Source organism: Pongo abelii, chromosome X (genome assembly GCF_028885655.2).
Source record: "Pongo abelii isolate AG06213 chromosome X, NHGRI_mPonAbe1-v2.0_pri, whole genome shotgun sequence".
Classification (NCBI taxonomy): domain Eukaryota; kingdom Metazoa; phylum Chordata; class Mammalia; order Primates; family Hominidae; genus Pongo; species Pongo abelii.
The window spans coordinates 142333208-142350424 of record NC_072008.2 but is presented as its reverse complement, the minus strand read 5'-3'; the positions used below and the strand labels follow the sequence as shown (position 1 = coordinate 142350424).

Sequence of the window (17217 nt, the reverse complement as noted above, 5' to 3'; positions counted from 1 at the left end):
ATTTTCCATTATCAAAGTGTAATGGTATTAAATACTCAGCAGTAATTGTCATCACACAAGACATTGTTCAGTATACTTAGGAATGGATGTCATATAAATAATAACACTTATAGAATCAGAAACTCTGGGAATGGGGCCCAGAAATCTATGTTAACTCCTATTTTCTTCTCATTTTTTCCTATCTGGATTTTACCAATTTTTAGCTCTATTAGAAATTCCAAAGTGTCTTTAAAGGGCATCCCTTGATACTTTCTGCTTTTTGGCATCCTCTGAAGCTTCCCTTATATTGCAGGCCTGTATTTGGAATGAGGAGGCACAGCCCATGTTTGCTGTACTTTATTTGAAGTCAAGAAAAAAAAATGAGGACATTTTCTTGCCCTTTAATAATTTTAAGTCTAGATCTTTTCAACACTGGGGTGGCCATCCAAAGTATTTTCATTTCTTCCTCCTTCAGTACCCAGGGGGCTTCTAGTACTCTCCTTCATTCATTCAATAAATATTCTTTACAGGACACACAGCATGATAAATGTGGCACATCTTCCTTTACACATGTATTTTGAAATCAGTCCCATGTACTCAGCATTTATTGACTCTTCTGAGCCTTTCTAGAAGGAAGCCTGTTTAAAAGGAGTCATATCTATCTCCCTTGCAAGATATACATTAAATACCCATTTTTTTAAATCTGTATAACTTTAAGGGGTACAAGTGCAGTTTTGTAGTGGTGAAGTGTCTGGGCTTTTATTGTAACCATCAACTAAACACCCATTTTCAATGCTTTCTTCTTCAATAGTTTGAGTTGATTTCATTAGAGGCTTAAGAGACAGCTGTACCAACACTCATGTTAGGAGATGTAGTTGTGGGAGACCTTACCAATTAGAAAGTGTAACTTTCAAAAGGCTCAGTAGCCAGAGGGTGAGGTTTGGATCAAGGAAGAAGTGGAAGACAAGGGTGAGGAATTAATAGTGTCCGAGGGCTTGTCAACTGGAAATTGGGAGGAACCAGGTGCAGTGACTCACACCTGTAATCCCAGCAACTTGGGAGGGCAAGGCGGGTGGATCATTTGAGGTAAGGAGTTTGAGACCAGCCTGGGCAACATGGTGAAACCCCATCTCTATGAAAAATACCAAAAAAAAAAAAAAAATTAACTGGGTGTGGTGGGGCACGCCTGTAGTCCTAGCTACTCAGGAGGCTGACGCAGGACAATTGCTTGAAGTCTGGAGGTGCAGGTTGCAGTGAGCCACGATTGCGCCACTGCACTCCAGACTGGGCGACAGAGTGAGACTCCATCTCAGAAAATAAAGGAAAAAGAAATTGGGAGGCCCAGTGGAAGGCGGACTAGCTCTGGAGTCAGATATATGTGGGCTTGAATCTCAACTCTGTGACTTCCTAGCTGCGCTAAATCTGGGCAGGTTAGTTAACCTCCCTGGGCCTGCTTCCTCATCTGTAAAATGAGGATGGGAATAGAAGTGAGCTCATAAAGTTGTGGTGAAGATTACATGAAATAATCCATGTCGACCCTTTTGCCCTGGGCCTCCCATTGAGTAGGCAACCGGCCAATGATGGCTCTTACTATCAACCAGGCAGTTTCCTCGGCTTATCTACTACTCCAAGCAAATTGCCCCCACTGCTACACCCTTCCTCTCTGAGGTTTGTCTACATTCCCACTTTGGAGGGAAATGGCAGTGGGAGCCTCTTTTTCCTCTCCTCAGAAGTTCACTGCCCCCTCACTGGTGAGCTCAGGCTATGAAAATCAGCCCCTCCACCCCAGGGAAGACCTAAAAGGAAATGGTACAGAGCAGCCTGTTGAAATTATACAGCAGGGTCACCCTGGTCCTCTGTGCCACAGGAAGGAGGGGTACTGAAGTGTCAGTTGTGGGGGGGCAGTGCTGCAGTGGGAATTCCAGAGCTGAGAAGGCTGCCATCAACCAAATGAGACATGACCAGGCCCTGAGGTAGTCTGTAACTTAGGAGGGAAGAAAGCACAGATGTGGGAAAAGGAAGGAAAATGTAAGTAGATTTGGCAAGAGATGAGTGCAGAAGGAAACATCACTCTTCCCGGGCATCACAGTCAAGCTACAACAGATGCAGGACAAGAGTGAGCAACAAGAGGAGAAAGAACACAAAACCAGAGCCTTGTCTCAAATGTGTATATGACAAGGAATCTAACAGGTCATTAAGAATGGAGAGAAAAAGCCATCGCATGGCTGGTAAGCTTAAAACTCATAGTACAAGACTGTGGTGGTGGCAGTTTGCATGCAAATTCGCTAGATTGGTAAGCTCAATAAATGTTTATTATATGTAAGTTCAATTTTTTAAAAACTTCATCTTTTAATAGAAACAAATGTGGCAATTTCTAGACCTATTATGACTGTGGTTTCTGAATGTTTTTCCCAAGGGTGTAAGGTTTAAGGGGAAAAAATAGCCTAGAAGGAAGAAAAAGCAAGCAGGATTCCAGCTCTTCTCTGCTCGCTGGGGAACACATGCTTTCCAAATACGGGGAGGAGAGGAGAGGAGAGGAGCCGCCTGGGTTCTTTCCCAGCTCTGAGTCTGTTTTGGCTCCAGAATACACTCCACTTTCCCCAAGCTGATAGCTTTCAGTTCCAATATTTTTTTCTCAGAAATGTACAGTCTCGTGGGACCTCCTTGGTGAGCTTCTGTAGCCCCAAGGAAACATCTAAAGGGACCCTGATGTAAGTCATTAGTTTAGAGTCAATGACATTGGGGGCCCTAGAGGGCAGGGCTTCCTTCCGTATGTATTTGTCCCCACACTGCTAGTCATAGAGTAGGTGGTTAATAAAAGATGAATTGAATAATTTACCTACTAAATGAATACTAAATCTCACAGTAATCTACCAATGATGTTAGAGAGAAAGAAGTTATAGCTACAGATTAAAAGGCATATCAAATAATGCAATGTATGGACCTTGTTTGAATTTTTATTCAAAGATTTTTTAAATGAGGCAATTTGGAAATTTGAACACTGCCCTGCACCATGTTTTTTCTTTTTTTCTTTTCTTTCTTTTTTTTTGTTTTTGAGACGGAGTTTTGCTCTTGTTACCCAGGCTGGAGTGCAATGGCACGATCTCAGCTCACCACAACCTCCGCCTCCCAGGTTCAAGTGATTCTCCTGCCTCCGCCTCCTGAGTACCTAGGATTACAGGCGCGTGCCACCACACCCAGCTAATTTTTGTATTTTTTAGTAGAGATGGAGTTTCACCGTGTTGGCCAGGCTGGTCTGGGAATCCTGACCTCAGGTGATCTGCTCGCATTGGCCTTCCAAAGTGCTGGGATTACAGGTGTGAGCCACCGCACCCAGCGGCTTTTTTTGTTTGTTTGTTTTTGTTTTTACTTTTAATGTCATCATTTAAAAATAGATTTTACATTAAGATCCAGATTTCGAGTTTATTTTGAAAAATGGAAATATCTGGCCACAGATGGGCCCATCTCCCCACTCAGCAATCATGGGCTGGAATTAAGACGTGGTTACTCGCTTTTGGAGGTGGTTCCCACAGTCCCCATCTCAGGCCCAGAATAAGTGCTAATTCTTCCAAAAGACTTCTCTGATCACTCCAAACAGGACTGATTTCTCATCCCTTAGCCCTTGGAGCCCGTTTCAGTTACTCACCTAAATCCTACTCATGCCACCTGTATGTGGTTATTCCTAGATGTTTTATCTCCCCTCTTCCTCCTACACCCTGGCTGGACTGAGGCCTTTAGAGGCTCTAAACACTGAAAAGACTAGTAGGGTGCCTCCCCATGTGTAATTCCCAATCAAATTTTATTTTTCAAAGTGACAGTGTTTACAAATAAGTTGAAGACAAACTTCTAGATTGAAAAAAACTCGGCTGGGCGCAGTGGTTCACATCTGTAATCCGAGCACTCTGGGATGCCAAGGAGGGTGAATCATTTGACCTCAGGAGTTGGAGACTAGACTGGGCAACATGGCAAAACCCTGTCTCTACTAAAAATACAAAAATTAGCTGGGCATGGGGGTGCAGGTCTGTAATTCCTGCTACTCGGGAGGCTGAGGCAGGAGAATTGCTTGAACCCAGGAGGCGGAGGTTGCAGTGAGCCAGGACTGTACCACAGCACACCAGCCTGGGTGACAGAGTGAGACTCCATTTCAAAAAATAAAGAAAAAATTATCTAACTTCTTATTTGGAAAAATCTCAAATCTTTACCCCTACATTCTTCAATATTTATGTCTTTTTTGTGTGTGTGTGTGAGACAAAGTCTCATTCTGTCTCCCAGGCTGGAGTGCAGCAGGCAATCTCAGCTCACTGCAACCTCCGCCTCCTGGGTTCAAGCGATTCTCTTGCCTTAGCCTCCCGAGTAGCTGGAATTACAGGCATGCGCCACTACACCCAGGTAATTTTTGGGTTTTTGTCTTGTGTTTTTATTTTTTTCTAGAGATGGTGTTTTGCCATGTTGGGCCAGGCTGGTCTGAACTCCTGAGCTCAAGCAATGTGCCGGCCTCGGCCTCCCAAAATGCTGGGATTACAGGTGTGACTATTTATTTCTTAAGAAGAAGTGCATTTTCCTAGGTGACTACAACATCATTCCCACACCCAAGAAATTTGACCTTGATACAATATCATGTACCATACAGTTCATATTCAAATTTTCTAATTGTGCCAGTAACGTATGCCCTTTAAAGCTTCTTTTAAAAATTAGGGTTGTAATCAAGGATCATACATTGCATGTGGTCTCTTTAGCCTTCTGTGATCTGGAACACTTCTCTGATTTTTGTTGTTAGTCTTTCATGACACTAATATTTTGAAGCATCGGGGCCAGTCATTTTGTAGACTATATCACAGTCTCTATCCTGTCTGAATGTTTCTTCATTATTAGATTTGGGTTCAACATTTTTGCAAGAAACTACAAAGCTGATGTGTTTTGCTAAATTTTCTATTTGTGGAGTTCCAGATAAGATCATGAAAGCTGAACTTGTGTTTGTGTATGTGTGTGTGTTTTGTGGGCACCCTAATCATATGTGTGTCATATTAATAATCACGGATGGCTACCGTCCTGGATATCATGCAAAGCATTGGTCTCTGTATTTACTTAGAAGCAGAGCTTCGGGAGTTATAATGCCAAACTGTTTATTTTCGCCACTAGTTTTTTTTTTTTCTTCGAGACAGAGTCTCGCTCTGTTGCCCAGGCTGGAGTGCAGTGGCAGCTCTCGGCTCACTGCAACTCCACCTCCCGGGTTTAAGCGATTCTCCTGCCTCAGCCTCCCGAGTAGCTGGGATTACAGGGGCCCGCCACGACGCCCAGCTAATTTTTGTATTTTTACTAGAGACGGGGTTTCCCCATGCTGGCCAGGCTGATCTTGAACTCCTGACTTCAGGTTATCTACCCACCTGGGCCTCCCAAAGTGCTGGGGCTGGGATTACAGGTGTGAGCCACCGTGCCCGGCACCCCACTTGTATTAATCTACATCATCGCAAACACTTATTGACCACGTTTTAATTTTTGTTAAAATTTTAGGTGCAACATGTCTTTTTTTTTTTCTTTTTCTTTTCTTTCTTTCTTTTTTTTTTTTTTTTTTTTGAGACAGAGTCTCGCTCTGTCACCCAGGCTAGAGTACAGTGGCGCTATCACGGCTCACTGCAAACTCCACCTCCCAGGTTCAAGCGATTCTCTTGCCTCAGCCTCCCGAGTAGCTGGGATTACAGGCGCCCACCACCATGCCCGGCTAATTTTTGTATTTTTAGTAGAGTCAGAGTTTCACCATGTTGGCCAGGCTAGTCTCGAACTCTGACCTCAAATGATCCACCCACCTCAGCCTCCCAAAATGCTAGGATTACAGGCATGAGCCACTGTGCCTGCTCCTATATTACATATTATATTACATATATTATATATTAATATATGTAACATATGCTATCATTGCTAACATATGTAATATTTTCTATTATTAGCTTCTTCCATTTTACAGCTCCCATGTCATTTGGAGACTCAGTGGTCTCGCCAAAGTGCCCATCTCACAAGTGGTCCAGCCCCATTTTGGGATCTCCTGCACCACACTTAATGGCCCCAACCATAAACTGCGTCCCTACAACTGTGTCACTACACACACACACTCACAACAGTGGTGACTCCACCTCATAAGGGCAAGCGCCCATGAAGTGAGGTCTGCCCCTTAAAGGAGCCTCAGGCCAATGACGGTTTTCCTTCATGGGAAAAACATTCTGCAACCTGGTAGAGTCTCTCCCAAAATCTGGAGAGATTGATGCCAATAAGTCCTCTGCCTCTCTTTAAAGACTCACAAACATCTTAAAGATATTTCACCCAACTTTGAGACCTATGTGTCATCATTTACTGTGCAACAGTTTAGGGAAGTCTACTCATGATGGGGCCCCTAGCACCTCAAAGCAAGCCTGCCACTCCCAACCTCTCCCTAGGCCTCTTCCCCCAACTTGGGTCTTTCTTTGTGTAATGTTTCAAGGACTAGTAAACTCATGATACAAGCGCACCCAGGAGGCACGCCGTAAATGTTCTTTAAATGAATGAATGAATGAGGAAGGAATGTTACTGTGTTGCTAGGTAAAGGTGAAGAAAGCAATGTTGGGGGGCCAAGCTGGGCGCTGATTGGTTAGTCCTCACAATGCAGTAGGAGCAGAGCACGGAACGTAGGAGAGGGTTGCTTTAGACCAGGTAGTCGCTGCCCAGCCGGTCAGGACGTGGGACGCAAAGGGCAATCCTGCCCGGTTCGCAGGTCCGAGCGGGGCGCGGTGGCCCTTCGGGCCCCGCCCCGCCCCGCCTACCGGCAGCCCAGCCACGACCCAAGCGGAGGCCGCGCCGACGCCTGCGCAATGTATCCGGAGAGCCACCACCGCCTCCGGTCCCGACTCCGATGATGGCGGACGGCGCTGCAGCTGGCGCTGTCGGCAGCCCATCGTTGAGAGAGCTGCGGGCACGGATGGGTGAGCGGGCGGGTGGCTCCCGGGGGTGGTTCGGGCCCGTGTGGGAAGCAGGGTTCCCACAGTCCCCGGGCCGTCGGAGCGGCGCAGCGGGCGCCACAAAACTTTTCCCTGGAGTCGCCTCGTGCTATCTGGTCCTCCCCTCACCCCCGCCGGAGTGCCCTGGGATGGGACAGGGGCGGGGGCGGGGGGTTGAAATTGTCGGCCGACGCCGCGAGCCGCCTGAGTCCCACCGCCAACTTCCACTGCCAACGGTCTGAGCCCCGCGGACGCGGCGCGAGGCAACTCACGGGCTCTGCTTCGACGGGTGGGGCGGGGGCGGCCGGAACCCTGACCCCGCGGACCGCCTCGAGCCCCGTCTGCCCTTGGGGGGCGGTGGCCGCCCGCGCAACCGCCCCAACGAACGCACAGCTGCCTGGGATGTGCAGGCGCCCGCAGGGACTCCGCGCGCCGGCGCCGCCTCCGCCGCCAGGCAGCCTTTCCAGGCACGGAAAGTTTGAGTTTTCCCCCAGCCCGGGTCGTGGGCGAGTTTAGGCGCTTTTACTGTCGCAGTCCTTGTCTCTCCCAAAGGCTTACCTCCTGCACCCTCCCGGTCAGGGTCCAGGAAGGAAGCTGGGTGAGGGTGGGGATGCTTAAAAGTTGCTTTAAAAGTTGGGATGAAACTTGGCTCATTTGCATCTCCTGATTTGCCTGCTGTAGCACATGACTTCAACAAGATGTCATCTTCTGTGGGACATCTTGCAGTCTCTAGGCTAAACTGAACGGGAATCAGCACTTCAGAGTGCTTTTTCCTCAACTAGTGCCATCGCCAAAAAGTTTTTCCCTCCTCGAAAACCGTTAATCTTATACAATTTGGCAGCGCATTGCTTGGTCCAGGAGACTGCTCCACTACCTGAGATAGGATTTCTTCCTTGCAGGAGGTTGTTTTTAGCCTGTTAGACTAGTTCCCTCTGCTATGAGCGCGAATAAAAGGATTTTATTAATGTTAATTGAATTTCTTAGGGTTTTTTTGCATTTGCAATTAAAAAGTTAGATTGTTTACGATTGGGAAGCTATATGTTACTTGAGAAGACTTTGAATCAGCTCTCCAAAGACTGTGTCAGAAGCATATACTACATACACTTTCACCATTCATTAGGGAGAAAAGAATCTTCCTTCCGTGTCTAAACTTATGGTTCACCTAGAAAGACAGTCTCCAATAAATTGTGTTGCTTATTGGTACCTGTGGCTCTCAGGCACTGGTTTATTTCAGTGATTTAGATTAACTAGCATTACTCCAATATGGTGAAGAAGCTGTGAACCGGATAAACCCCTAAAAGCATTTGTATATCAGATGTTGGAAAGTGTTTTAAAATTATATATGGGACAGATACTGGAATTCACAGCATTTCCAACCAAAAACTTAAGAGCCATGTAAAAGTCTTAACCTAGGACCCTGGTTTAAAACCTTGCTGCCCACTTCATGTTAGGAATTGTAAATATCGCGTGTTAGACTTTTTTCACAGAGCACCAACTTGACCAGAACTGCCCTTTAGATCTCAGCGTTTTCCTGAAGGGGTCAAGGATACAGATGTTTTTGCTAAAATGTTGTTTTCATCTTCTGCTGGCAGCCTGGCAGCAAGAGTTAAAACTGTCTTGAATCCATAACGTATAAATGCACAGCACAGTCAAAATACATTTATTTTATACATTTATGTATGCATGCAATAGATACATGTATATGTATGTGTTACATATAAAGTGTAAATATATATTTGTTGAGTGATGTTTTCTGTGCATGGCACTGTGCTGAGGTTGTAGCATACCAAATATTTAACAAAACACGTGTTTATATTTTTATGCAGAATTGTTTTAAAATAAAAATTTATTTGAATATTTCAACCAGATGAGCATAAGAAACTTGCCACTGACGTATCATCTTTCCCTTCTTGTTTTTCTAAATTCACCAGTGTTTCTCAGTTTAGAATAACTTTTTCAAAGAATAATTTCTACCAATGCAGAAAAAGCTACGGAGATTGACAGCCAGATTATCATAGAATTTTAGAGTTGGAGAAACCTTAAGATGATCTTGTCAGGCATCCAGAGTCCCAGCTGTAAAATCCTGGGGCACTTCTGCCACTTGAATGGGCACTCTCATGAGGAGCTTAATATTTTTCCAAGTAGCCATTCCATTGTAGACAGCTCTAAATGGTAGAAAATTGTCTCCAGTTTTGTCTTCAAGACATGCTATCTTTGGTTTGAACTTGGAGGTCTTCTAAAAGTCTCAGCCCTATGAGTTTGGCTTTTGCTATTTGAGGCAAAATTCTGTGAATCTGCCTGATTTTTATGGTTCTCTGATGGCAGATTTCTTTTCCTGTTATTTTTTCTTAATATTTCAAAATAAAGTTGCTTTGAAATTTACAGTTAAATCAAGTTCTGGCTTCGCCACTTATTACCTGTGTGAATTGGGAAAGTTATGTTTAGCTTCAGTTTTTTCAACTATAAAAAAAAAATTGGGGAAAATAATTATGTCCACTTTATAGGATTGTTGTAAGAATTACATGAAGTAATACGAATGAACTTTGTAAATGGTGAAATGATATGTAATATGTGTTATGGAAGTTTTTAGAAAAGTTCCATAAATACAGATTAAGATTCATAATTCAGTTTTAGTAATAAACTACACATTTTCTTATTTAATCTCCGGGCAAAATATAACTTTTACTTTAATTTTGGATTTAGAATTAGTATAAGGACTACAGAAATACCTTGCCGTTACTTTTAACTGAATATTAAGTAAATTCCCTCATTCATTTAAATGCATGTTAAGTAAATTCTTTCATTCAATGAAGTTGAATAAAATGTTGACTTTATTATATCCAGACATAAAGGTGTTATCCCATTTTCTGGACATTTTAAATAATTTTTAAACCCTGTCCTTTCTGTTAATGTATTTCTTACCAGTAGGAATTTGGATACAAAGGTCTAAAAATCAGATTTGATACTACTACCACATTAACCTTTATATGATTTGGTTCATTATTCTCACCACAGCTACTTCTAAGGTTACTTCTGTTTAATAAGATTTTTAATTAGCCTGGTAAAAATATACTTTTTTTGAGACAGGGTTGCCCAGGCTGGAGTGCAGTGGGATGCTAAAGGCTCACTGCAGCCTCAAACTCTTGGGCTCAGCCTCCTGAGTAGCTGAGACTACAGGCGTGCACCACCACACCCAGCTAATTTTTGTATTTTTAGAGATGGGAGTTTGCCATGTTGCCCAGGCTGGTTCCAAACTCCTGACCTCAAGTGATCCACTTGCCTTGGCCTCCCAAAGTGCTGGGATTACAGGCATGAGCCACCACTCTGGGCCAAAAATGTAGATTTTGAGAGAAATTATCAGCTAAATAGTGTCAAATATGGACTATCCTTGGGACTTCTAAGCAGGAGAACTGAATGTGTAAAAACAATACTACAAGTACTTTATTGTTTTCTCTGCACTCACATAAAAATGTTGCAAGTGGGTATATAGGAGTGTCTACAGACCAAGAATTTTTGTTAATATACTAGTGCTCAAATTCAGAAAATAATTGTGGTCCGTGGAATTGCCACTACTTAAATTATTAAGGAAGCTGAGAAGAGTCTAATCTTCAAATTAAGCTAGGTCATATATTATCTGGGCTGTTCGGCCTCTGGGGTAAAAAAAAAAAAAAAAAAAGGTGGTGATCCTTATGGCAGCAATTGTGATGTCATTTTCAAGGTTATGCTGTAAAATAACTCCCTCAGTAGCAATTAACACCTCAGAGTTCATTCATTTTATAAGTCCAAGGACAGCCCCTCTATTCCCTCAGTTACTTTAACTGCCCATCTTCAACTGTTACATTTTTCTCAATACATAGAAACCAGACTTGTAAGCAGCATCACAGGGGCTTACTTCCTGTGGTTTTCTACAAAAGAAGAACAGAGTTAGTTTTCAGTGTTATTTTCAATACTCTTTCTGAAGATGCTCAATATTGTGGGACATTTTAGATATAGCCATATGTGGAATTAAAGGGTTCAGGGATTCCCCTATAATAACTCATGTGTGTCATCCTGGAATTTTAGTTTTCTTACTTTTCCTCAAACTGTGCTTTCCTATTCTTACACTTCACCCTTATTGAAGTTTATCACTTTTCTGCCTGTTTACACGTTTGTTTGCACCTTGTATAATTTATATTTGTTTGCTTGACATCTACCTAGAATGATACCATCTCATTGGAGATTACTTCTTCTAAAAGAATATTTATTTCTCCACCTTCAATATGCATCAGAATAGAGCTTTCAACAATTGTAGATGCCTGGGCCCCACAGCCAGAGACTGGTGGTGGGGAGCGAGCAGGCAGGCATTGCTGATTTTCTAAAAGTGAGTTAGGTGATTCCAGTGTGCAACCAGGATAGAAAGCCCCTAATTTAGGTAATTTATAAATGTACTCTTTAACATTGGTTGGGCCTGATCTTTCACTATTTCACTGTTAACACTTTGCTTCCCAATTCAGATCCATAAATTCTTAACCTGTTATCTTCTGAATTTCCAATTTATGGTGAAACTTAATTTTTCCAATTCCTTGCCAGCTCAGTTTTTCTAACACTTGGTGTAATGTTTTGTTTGAGACATTTTTGAAATCTATTAATCATTGGCTCCTACTCATCCACAAGCTTATGCTGCCACCGCCGCTAACAACTCAGTTATCTTTATGTCTACAAATACCCTGGCCCATCATAGTAAACACGTTAAATTCTTTGTTAAAGTGTTGTTGAAGATCATAGGTGTTCAATATATCTTTGTTGTTGACCCAGATGAAATCATCATGATTTATAGAAGTGATCCTATCCTTTATCATCAAATACAATTGGCTGTGGTTTGCTGACTCCTGTGTTAGCTATCCATATTCTTAACATCTAATCCCTTTATCTCCCTGTATTTTAGTTGCTGCAGCAAACGAGATTGCTAAGGAAAGGAGGAAGCAAGATGTGGTTAATCGTGTTGCAACCCATTCCTCAAATATAAGATCGACATTTAAACCAGGTATAGTTTCTCTGATGCTTTGATAGATGTCAGTGTCATATCTTTAAAATTTGATATCCTATTAATATCTAACTATATTCTTTTTTTTTAGTAATCGATGGATCCATGCTTAAAAATGACATAAAACAAAGATTAGCAAGAGAGCGCAGAGAGGAGAAAAGGAGACAGCAAGACGGTATATTTTAGACCTTTTTTCAAAAATCAAAATGAATTGTGTTATATATTGCAAAGTGTTTTTAACTTACTCCTCCTAATTTGTTTATATGATAGAGTATAATTTTATATTATGTATTATTTTGGATTAAATCCTTTTACTAAATCAGGTAAAGAAGGCCCATGAAAATTCTTTGATTAAATTGTTTAATTTTTGAAGGAGTAGTTTATCTTAGCTTTGATTTTCTGAAAACTAAGGTCTGGAAATTTCTTCAATATTTGTAAAAACAATCAGAATGGGATTTCAGTAAAAGTGATTCTTTTTTTTTTGTTTTGTTTTGAGGCGGAGTCTCACTCTGTCACCCAGGCTGGAGTTCAGTTGCGCGATCTCGGCTCACTGCAACCTCCACCTCCCAGGTTCATGCCATTCTCCCGCCTCAGCCTCCCGAGTAGCTGGGACTACAGGCACCCACCACCACACCCGGCTAATTTTTTGTATTTTTGGTAGAGACGGGGTTTCATCGTGTTAGCCCGGGTGGTCTCGATCTCCTGACCTCGTGATCCACCCGCCTCGGCCTTCCAAAGTGCTGGGATTACAGGTGTGAGCCACCGCGCCTGGCCAGTAAAAGTTATTCTAAAAATGAAAATAAATTGCCAATAATCCTAACATAGATAAGATGAAAAGCATGTTACCAAGTTGTAAAAAGATTATCTTTTTAGATCCTAATTTATACAGAGTCACACTTCAGAAGCATTTAGTGAGGGAAAATTTGAATATAGGAAAAATTTTGCTCTCCTGTAATGTGGTATATGGTTAAGTCCATTAATGTAAAACTGGCATGTTTAATATGGTCTGTATAGATGAGGACTTTGAAAGAAGTTTCCTAGTAGAAGGGAACAAAACATATATCCTGGCCACGCGGTTTTTAAAAATTAGTATTTTAATGTACAGCATATTAATATGGTAGGGTTTGACTTTAGCTCAAATCAGCAGAAATATCACATGAAAGAAAATATTTTTTCTTAATTTGGAATTGTAGTTTGGACAGGATGAGAGTCATTTGGCATAGACAACCCAGTTCTCCAGAGTTAAATGAATACTCAGTGAAAATGGTTCTGCAGTGGCTACCTCTGTTCACTTTTATAATAAATCTTTAGTTACTAGCACAGGTTGTATTATTTTAAGAAAGTGAATGAGATATGTTAACTTTTTCCTTCTGTGTGTGTAATGTGGAAAACCTAAATATTTTCTTGGCTCTTATACCTTGAAAATGTATTTGGAATATTTCAGCCAATAAAGAAACACAACTACTTGAAAAAGAAAGAAAGACCAAGCTCCAATATGAAAAACAGATGGAGGAAAGACAGAGAAAGCTGAAGGAACGAAAAGAGAAAGAAGAACAACGGAGAATAGCCGCAGAAGAAAAAAGACACCAGAAGGATGAAGCACAAAAGGTACATAATTTTACAGCCTGTGCATGAGAGGATAAACTGTGTTGCCTGAGTCTGGAATATTATTTTCTCAGGCCTTCTCTGCCTTACTAGCCCTGTAGAAAGGGAACCAATCCCAGCTCTTTCTTCTTTGCTTCCTCTTCCCCTCAGCATTATATAGGCTCTTACCCATGTCCTGATAAGATCCCAGGAGCTTAGACCCACTAGCCTAGGGAATGGGGAGCCTTCCAAATCCAGGAACAAAGCCCCATCCACCTTCAGGACTTGGCACATGAGGTACCTGTGGCCTGGGGTTTGTTCTGAGTGGCTCTGTTTACTACCAAAAAGTATTCACTGTTGTCTCATTGCCTACAGAATAGGGGCAGACCCCACTGTCTGACCCTCCCTGACGTGCCCTCATCTGACCAGTTTCTCACAACTCCTTTAAAAGTGTGACTCCCCAGCCAAATCAGGGCCCTCCTTTCCAGCTTCCCTGGCTCCCTCTGGTGTACACTCACACTCTCTCCCTCTCCACCCTCTGTCTCCGTGTTCCTCACATTCCCTTTCCTGACAGGGCCCCTCTGGATGTGTGGTTCAGAGTCAGCATTCTTGCTCTCGTTTTGTGGCACTGCCCCTCTCTTTTCCTTTGTGGATTCTCCTTTGGTGTCTTTGGCACTCTGTTGGGATGAGTCTGTGGCTTTGTTATGCCCTCTCTTTTTCACTTCTGTCTTTCTTCAGTTTGTCTTTTGTGGTACTGGGCATCTGGCTACCTGTCTCATTCCGTATGATTCTCTCTGACACCGAATTTTTCTCTTGTAGGTCATTTCACTACTTGACTTGGAGTATGCTTGACTCCTTTTGAATCTAGCGTGGTCACTGTGACACTGTCCTCTATCTTCCTGGCATTCTCTCTTTCTCTTTATTCCAGGGATTTTTTTTTTTTCTTTGAGACAGAGTCTCACTCTGTCGCCCAGGCTGGAGTGCAGTGGCGTGATCTTGGCTCACTGCAACCTCTGCCCCCCGGGTTCAAGCAATTCTCCTGCCTCAGCCTCTCAAGTAGCTGGGATTGCAGGCGCCCACCACCACGCCTGGCTAATTTTTGTATTTTTAGTAGAGATGGGGTTTCACTATCTTGGCCAGGCTGGTCTTGAACTCCTGACCTCGTGATCCACCCTCCTTGGCCTCCCAAAGTGCTGGGATTACAGGCGTGAGCCCCTGTGCCCAGCGCATTACAGGGATTCTTAAGTGTCCCTAAATAAGCCTTAGTCTGTCTTTTGGTCTCTGACTGTGGCCTTTTTCTGCCGGAGGCAGCTTGGTTTTCTTTCTTCTGTCTGTCTTAGCTTCTATCTGTTTTTCCCCATCTTTGTATCCTCTGCCTGCCATTCTCTCTGTGTGTTGTATTTTTATTTCCCTCTCTTATTTTCTGTCACTCTAATATTTGCATTTCTTTTTCTCTCCTTTTCTCTTCGATTCCATTTCTCCCATGAAGCTTCCTCTTGTCTTTCTCTGCGGTGCTCAGTTTCCTCCCTCCTCATCCATACCTTTGCTCTTGTACGTGCTTCCTCTCCAGCCCTGCACCCTATCTGGAGAGCTTCCTGATTCTAGGACACTTCTTGTGCCACTTTTTCCCCATCCATGGTGTACTATCTCTCTATCTCTCTCTTTCTGAACCCTTTTCTGTGGTTGTTTATGCTCTGTTTCATGCTCTAGTATTTGGTAGACTCTCATTCAGAATTTCTGTCACTTTCCATCATCTTCTGTGAAACATCTCTCTTATTTTACTTATCTGTGGTGAAGAGATGAAGGCCAGAGAAAGAGAGAGAATGAACTAAATAAAGATAAACCAAGAAAGAACCAAGAACTAAGTAAAGAACCAAAGAAAGTGAAATATAAACTGTGTAGAGTGAGTGGGAGTCCATGGAGGAGAGAGACAAGTCACAGGGACTGAGACCAAAAAATAAAGACTATCTTAGAGAAAGAGGGAGCTGCCAGAGAGAACACAGAGAAGAGAATGCAGCAAAATGACACTGCAGACAGAAAGGGAGCCACAGACATGGCAGGAGAAGGGGCAAAAGAAAACCCCAGATAGCTAGTGTGGGGGAGTCCCAGACAGAACAGGGGACATGGAACACTGTAAGCAGGCTACATATAGCAAAAGAGAGGAATTCTGGAGAGCAGAAAAAAAAAAAAACCCAGACTCAGTGGTGTGAGGAGGGATGAGTGTGGACAGGAGGTGTATATGAAATGGGATAGGAACTTCCATGTGAGCCCTGGGTGGCCACGATGTGAGAAGGGACCTGGAAGAGAGCACAGTAGGTAATGCATTTGGAAACAGTGGAATAGAATCAAAAATAGTTTAATAATACAAAGTTAATCTTTGTTTTTAGTCTATTATAGTTTCAGGGTTTCTAAGTAATTCAGAACAACTGCCTTTCTGTTAGAAAATATAATTTTCAAATGTTGCCCATTATATCAACTTTATTTTAAGAATTGCAGTTGCTTTCTTCTCAGAAGATATGGCTCCTCTCCATTTTCCTAGTACGTTTATCTTTGCCCTTGGTAGAAACAGTAGAGGCTTTGTAAGGATGGTGTTTGCTATGAAATGGTTGTCGTTAGGGAAAAATAGAAGACCTCTGGTCCTAAAAGTTGATTTGCTTGCCTGAGTTCATGGTAGGGCACAGTACAAGGATGAGAAATATTTGAGAGAAGAGCTCATTTCTGGAAGTGGAGTTGTTTTGCTGCAGCATGGTATTTACTTTGTATAGCTGTTGTCTTGACCAGTTAAAGTTGAGGTCAAGACAAATATATTGATTATCTTTTTTGAAACTTTATTTTTATTAGTTAACACCAGAATTTTAGCTGTTACAGATGTGAGTATAATAGATGATTCTGGTATAAATTTAACTTATATGTGTGCTGATTTTTCCCCTGCCTCATTCCACAAAGAATTTAAGGTGACTTAAAAATACATACCACACCAGATGATAAAATAAATGGTTGGGGGAATCAAGCAGAGGGGAAAATTAACTTAGGCAAATAAAACATAAGGTATGATTAGCATACACAAAAGTATACCAATCAGTCTTTGTACAGTTGCTAGAAAGAGGCTACACATTTGGCTCTACATTTCCTGATGATACAAACAAAGAGGAAAGCATGGTCATTTTCTTAATGCAAGGTCCGTAAGATAAAAAAAAAAATGAGTTATTTAGGAGAAGCACTGGTATTGATTGATAGCTGAGACATATCTCCAATTATTTTAAACTTTCACCTGAGATAGAAATTTGGTTATGGTTTATTTTATAAACCACAGATCAAAATTATACTAATATAATGAATATGTAAAAATATGTTGGCGTTTATTTTAAATAGGAAAAATTTACAGCCATTCTTTATCGTACTTTGGAACGGAGGAGACTTGCTGATGATTATCAGCAAAAAAGATGGTCATGGGGAGGCTCTGCAATGGCGAATTCTGAGAGCAAAACTGGTAATTAATATACCTGTTAAATTTTAAGTTTGTTTATGTTCTTGTTTAAATATTGGCTATGAGTAGAAGCTTGCATTTACAGCAAGATTTTAGTGTTTGTATCCTAAACAAAAATACTGTACATAGTAAATTTAAATTTGTATCATATGCCATTGCAAAAGAAACAGGTGAAATGT

The 17217-nt window shown here is 42.1% G+C and overlaps 1 protein-coding gene across 2 annotated transcripts in view; it reads left to right on the top strand.

Moving 5' to 3' along the window:
* Positions 1-6607: 6607 nt before the first annotated feature.
* The window catches only part of MAP7D3 (MAP7 domain containing 3), a 33430-nt gene continuing 22820 nt past the window's right edge, over positions 6608-17217 (top strand). The window contains exons 1-5 of one of the 2 annotated variants that reach the window (XM_024240545.2): positions 6608-6929; positions 11869-11967; positions 12059-12142; positions 13412-13575; positions 16924-17041. In XM_024240545.2, coding sequence (XP_024096313.2) covers positions 6860-6929; positions 11869-11967; positions 12059-12142; positions 13412-13575; positions 16924-17041 — 535 coding nt within the window. In that variant the 5' untranslated portion in view covers positions 6608-6859. The remainder of the gene's footprint in view (positions 6930-11868; positions 11968-12058; positions 12143-13411; positions 13576-16923; positions 17042-17217) is intronic. The other variant, XM_024240546.3, reaches the window with a different exon arrangement.